Raw genomic sequence first — 6,000 nt, 5'->3', positions numbered from 1 at the left:
GGGGGGATAAACTAATGGAATAATTCTAATGTCCAGTGAAACTATACTAGACGTATCTAAAAACAAAGTGACAATTTCCCCACTACGGTAGACAAAAGTAATACAACTAATCAACAAACATTTTCTTGCATTGGTAAGTAGGAAACCTTGGCGTGAGTTAAGGTTGAGTAAGGATTCAGGGATGATCTCTAAAGTACTATCACTTCCTCTAATGCATCATGTTACAGTATGGCTACAATGTTGCACATCTGGTTAGGTGACAGTGTACAGAGGCACCTGGAGTCAAGTAACTATTTGTCCTGGGAATCTCATTCCTCTTAGGTTAGTTACAACTGGGGTTGGAGTGAAAACCTACAGGAGGGTAGCGCTCCAGGAACAGGTTTGGAGAGCCCTGGTGTACCTAGTAAAAAGCATTTGTTTGTATCATTTATGACAAGAAATTGTTCATTATTTCTTACTCTTAATAATAAAATAGATACTGTGTTATATCCTCTTTACAACTAGCCTGGCTGGTGCGACCCATGTGACTACACAGCGAAGAGCTATGACCGAGAGCTGGTGTCAGCCAGACTACTTTACAACAGTGTACAAAATGGCCTCTTGCAAGACTGTCAACCAGAGCCGTGTTCAGCTACAGAAAGGGTATCCCACTCACAGTTCATCCACTTTACCCAGTCAGAAGGAACTTCAACACAGGTGTTTGACTAATCTTTTTGTTTATTAATCATTGTATAAGGCCACTCTGGACTGTGCAGACTTAATTGAGAGAGGAGAAATTAAATCACATTGTCCTTGTTACATTTTCCCTGCACTGCGGTGAGCTCCATCTCCTGGCGCAGTCACCCTGGACAGCATATCCACATCATAATGGAGTGAAAGTCAAGTTATACATCAACTGAAGCAAACTAAAGAGCACAAATAGACATGATAATACAATATCATTATATAATAAACCACTGCATGAAGTGTTAGAAGGTACATACTGTACAGTACATGGTGCATATAGCATACGACTTACGAATCACTACACAAGCATACACTGTTGCATGCTTCAGGAAACTAGTATGTGAATTCATATCATAGTGGTCTGTGTGTGGTTCTCTGTACATTCCACTCATCTAATACAGGGTCTGTGTGTCATGCATAATTAGGCTTCATATGGAGTAGAAAAGGTAAAGACATAGCCTACATAGTGAAGCAGGTCATCCAAGAGATTCCTAGATCAGATAGTTGCACACACATAAAAAACACACAAACCTCAGCATACCTGCAGTCAGTGGAAGCCCATCTATCCCTATATCAGGATGCAACCACCAGCATAGCTATCAGACATCCAATGCTTTCTCTCTAAGCCATCTTTGGTTTCAGCCAAGAGGCCTGAGTCCTCTATGTGATGCACACACAGAGGTTCAATTCCCAGGAGGGATCTAGTGTAAACAATCATATTGGTCAGGGGGTCCAGAGAGCGTGCAAAGAGGAAAGTCAGGGGACAAGCTATGCAATGAGGAGGACATGGCACTGGGGAATTCTAGGGGGTGACAGATTTTAGCTATTCATTCAACATATGAAAAATGTTATTTGTGCTAGTGGGGAAATGCTAACCCAGTATACCTATATCAATCTATAAAATCAGTGCTTCAGCAGAATCAGTACAACCAATAAGTGTACTACACACAGTCAACTGGCACTAGTTTCCACATCACTAATCAGTGCCTGATTCCGTTTATAGACCTAATTAATTAAATTATAGTGGTTTCTGGTCATCCATGGACAAAGTTCCTGCTTTTCAGCACTCCTGGTTTTCAAACCTTTCAGCCAATTTAGAGTATGGAGATAGATCCCAAGTCTCTAACTATAGAGAGCCCATTAGGACTTGAATCCCTCGGTTTAAAGCTACATTGACAATCACAGGAAACCAACATAAAAAGCTCCATAAGGTAATAAACAAAAACATAAAACACAATGACAGTGACAGTGGCTAAGACAAACCAACATTCTGATGTGAATATAGCCAGCCCACCTGAAGGCAGTGCATTGATCATTTCACTTGCACCTATTCTATTTGACAAAGGCAAAATGCAACCCCACATCAATGCTATCTAGAGATTTAAGGAGATGATAACTGGAGAAAACAAACATTTTGATTGTATAGATACGATGAAACCCAACAATACCAAAAAGCTGTTGCAGAACTGTGAACCTACTGTGAGAAAATCCTTCAATATCAGCCTGATATACAGGGCCTGTATTGTGCAAGTGCCTCAAACTAGGGGTTCTGATCTAGGATCATTGTTGCCTTTAAGGTCATAATGAATTTGATTATATGAACACGGAGAACCTGATCCTAGATCTGCACTCATACTCAGATGCTTTATGAATACGGGCCCAGGGGGTGACTACCATGCTAATTGCAAACAGAACTGTCCCTGGTCAATATTCAGGGTAGCAGCTTCACTTCATATAATATTAAACTGTAAATTCAGAGTTACATATGGGTCGTTCCGAAAATAGTGCCTTTTGCGTGCGTCCCTTTGATATATTAAGTAGGAATTGTGCACAAATATTGAATTGACCAAGTTACACTACTCAAAAAAGGCACCTAATTGGCGGAAAGACCCATATGCTATTGCATTATCAGTGGCTTAAATATATAGGTTTTTCATTTATTGATTCTATCCCCTAGTCTTGCTATCACTAGAAACCTGTTCCATTCATAACTCTCGACCTGAAGTTCTACTAAAAGGACAAATAGAACAAGACAGGTTTTCTAAGGCAACGGGGGTTTTCGGCAGCGACCCTGGCGCTGCAGATATAAACTCATTGAGTCAGTCCTTTTCCTCTTCTCTACCATAAGTCCTTTTCATAGGAGTCAAAGTCAGTGGAGTGGTAAGATACAGCTGGAGAAGCTCGAGAATCAGACCGAGGGTGGAGAATGCTAGTCATTCATTCAGACAGACAAAGCCTCGGCCCACAGATTCTATCTAGGCAGTGGAGAGCATTGGTCTTCAGTTCAGAGTCTCTGCTATGCTATTGATAATGCTGATCAGATCAGAGGAAGGAACAGAAGGAAAAGGCATGTGTGTATAATGGCCTCTACTCCACTAGGGGGAGCCACCCACCTCTCCCCACTGTAGGCATTGATATGAGGTTCTGTTGAAGAGTGAAGGCAAAGAAAGGAGTGCTTTAAGGGCCCAGGGCCCCTCTGCCACATCCCTGCTCTCAGGCATAAGTTAGGAGGGGAGAGTCGGCGGCGGGAGGGTGGTGGATGGGAGTGGAGTGGGTAAAGGTGGTCCAAGTCAGTGGTTCGTGGGTTGGTTCTGTTGTTCCTGTTGGAGCTTGGCTGGAGATTTTGCGGGGGCTTCGACCGGCGGCTTGGCTGGGGCTTTGGCAGGGATCTTGGGGGACGGCGGCGTGGCGTGCAGGCCGGCCTCGGTGCCGATGTGCACAGTGATGTTGGTGTAGAGGGGGAAGTGGTCACGTGACAGCACCTCGTACTCCACCGTGTTCATGCCGTCCAGCTTCCACATCTGACGCGTCTTGGCCAGCATGTTGAACCTAGGGGAAGGGAGGGAGAGGGGAGTTTAGTGATGGACTGGGGGTTTATTCAACAGACCTAGGTGTTATTCGATAGAGGGCAACATTCAGAGGTAGCAGATGGAAATTAAATGTACAGATAGGCAGCACATTCTATTTTAAAGAATCTGAACGTGTCACCCTACTGACATGTCAGCCCTGTACCATACCTCCTGGGGTTCACGTCGTTTCCCTTGTCCAGCTTGTGTTTGATCATCTTGTAGCGGCCCACCTTCACCGATGGACGAGAGATGACCATCCCACCTAGGGATACTCTGAGAATGGGAGAGAGGGAAAGAGAGAGAGAATCATTTTAATTGGGTTATTATCTATTAGAAATAATAGGATTATTCAGTGTTTCTTTAAATTGTATCATTTTGATAGACAGAACAAACCACAATGGGTCCATAGCTCAATGAACTGGCTCAATATTCCACCCCCAAAAACCCCTAGGACCCCCTCTCACCTGACTCCAATGTCATCGTCCTCTCCTCCCCAGCCCCAGTAGTTGTTAGGGAAGCCGTTCATCTTCAGGTAGTGCAATGGCGACAATGCTGACACCCCTCCGAAATACATCTTGTATGGCAGCCTAGGCGAATGACAGAGGATTCAAATAAAAATGAAGGATCAGATAGGGAACAAGTGAAATCAGATGAAATCAGAAATGAGTGAAGCCACGCATAATGAAAAAACTAGAGTCTTCACTGACAACTAAAATGTAATGCATTTTGTGTTAAATAAACTTGTGAAAATCCAATGAGACGTATGGTGAAAAGAGGAACTAATAACTATAAGGGGAAAAAGAAGCAAAAAAAAAAAGAGGATGGACTGACTTGTATCCAAACTTGTCCATGGCGATGGCGGCGTGCTTGGGGTTGACGTCGCACATGTAGGTGTTGCGGTCGTCCTCAGGGATGAGGTCCACATCATGGAAGAACAGGCAGTCCCAGTCCTCCTCCCGCATGGCCTCCCGGAACCCAACGTTCATCAGCTTGGCCCGGTTAAACGTGTAGTTACCAGCCTAAAGAGTACAGACATGGTTAAACGTGTAGTTACCAACCTACAGAGGGACAAGTAACATACACTTTTTATTTGGCCTTTAGAGACCCTTATGTCAGCAACAACCTTCAAATATTCAATATTGACATGGTTTCCATAGAAATTACAACAATAATAATAGGTTATTCAATATGAACGTTCAGTATTTCCCCTAGGATGTTTTTTTGCAACGGTGGCAAGGGTAGTGGGGGTGCATTGCTGCAAGCGGTAGCGCAATGACATGCTAGCTGTTCCCATAGACTTCCAGTCATTGAGCTAATGACTCTCCATTTAAAAGCGCGTCTCAGCAGAACGATAGATAGGAGATAGATAAAGATATCCACTACATGGCAAAAAGTATGTGGACACCTGCGTGTCGAACATCATTCCAAAATCATGGGCATTAATATGGAGTTGGTCCCTCCTTTGCTGCTATAACAGCCTCCACTCTTCTGGGAAGGCTTTCCACTAGATGTTGGAACATTGCTGAGGGGACTTCCATTTAGCCACAAGAGCATTAGTGTGGTCGGACACTGATGTTGGGCGATTAGGCCTGGTTTACAGTCGACATTCCAATTCATCCCAAAGGTGTTCGATGGGGTTGAGGTCAGGGGTCTGTGCAGGCCAGTCAAGTTCTTCCACACTGATCTCGACAAACCATTTTTGTATGGACCTCGCTTTGTGCACGGGGGCATTGTCATGCTGAAACAGGAAAGGGCCTTCCCCACGAAGTTGGAAGCACAGAATCGTCTAGAATGTCATTGTATGCTGTAGGTTAAGATTTCCCGTCACTGAAACTAAGGGGCATAGCACGAACCATGAAAAACAGCCCCAGACCATTATTCCTCCTCCACCAAACTTTACAGTTGACACTATGCATTTGGGCAGGTAACGTTCTCCTGGCATCCGCCAAACCCAGATTCATCCATCGGACTGCCAGACGGTGAAGCGTGATTCATCACTCCAGAGAACGTGTTTCCACTGCTCTAGAGTCCAATGGCGGCGAGCTTTACACCACTCCAGCCGATACTTGGCATTGCGCATGGTGATCTTAGGCTTGTGTGCAGCTGCTTGGCCATGGAAACCCATTTCATGAAGCTCCCAACAAACAGTTATTGTGCGGATGTTGCTTTCAGAGGCAGTGTGGAACTCGGTAGTGAGTGTTGCAACCAAGGGCAGAAAATTATTACGTGCTACACGCTTCAGCACTCGGCGGTCCCGTTCTGTGAGCTTGTGTGGCCTACCACTTTGCGGCTGAGAAGTTGTTGCTCCGAGATGTTTCCACTTCAAAATAACAGCACTTACAGTTGAGCTGGGCAGTTCTAGCAAGGAAGACATTTAACGAACTGACTTGATGGAAAGGTGGCATCCTATGACGGTGCCATGTTG

General features: G+C 44.5%; 1 protein-coding gene across 2 annotated transcripts in view; it reads right to left on the bottom strand.

Annotated features, from left to right (window-relative positions):
- Nucleotides 1-702: 702 nt before the first annotated feature.
- Nucleotides 703-6,000, bottom strand: part of LOC311117836 (beta-1,4-galactosyltransferase 3-like) — a 31,122-nt gene continuing 25,824 nt past the window's right edge. For both annotated transcript variants that reach the window (XM_084157570.1, XM_084157571.1), the window contains exons 4-7: nucleotides 4,407-4,594; nucleotides 4,040-4,162; nucleotides 3,744-3,848; nucleotides 703-3,555 (exon numbers count right to left, since the gene is read on the bottom strand). In XM_084157570.1, the coding sequence (XP_084013696.1) occupies nucleotides 3,297-3,555; nucleotides 3,744-3,848; nucleotides 4,040-4,162; nucleotides 4,407-4,594 (675 nt within the window). In that variant the 3' untranslated portion in view covers nucleotides 703-3,296. The remainder of the gene's footprint in view (nucleotides 3,556-3,743; nucleotides 3,849-4,039; nucleotides 4,163-4,406; nucleotides 4,595-6,000) is intronic.

This window comes from Coregonus lavaretus (assembly GCF_964263955.1).
Source record: "Coregonus lavaretus genome assembly, chromosome: 3".
Lineage (NCBI taxonomy): Eukaryota > Metazoa > Chordata > Actinopteri > Salmoniformes > Salmonidae > Coregonus > Coregonus lavaretus.
Note: the sequence above shows the minus strand (reverse complement) of the source record. Positions and strands in the feature narration are given on the sequence as shown.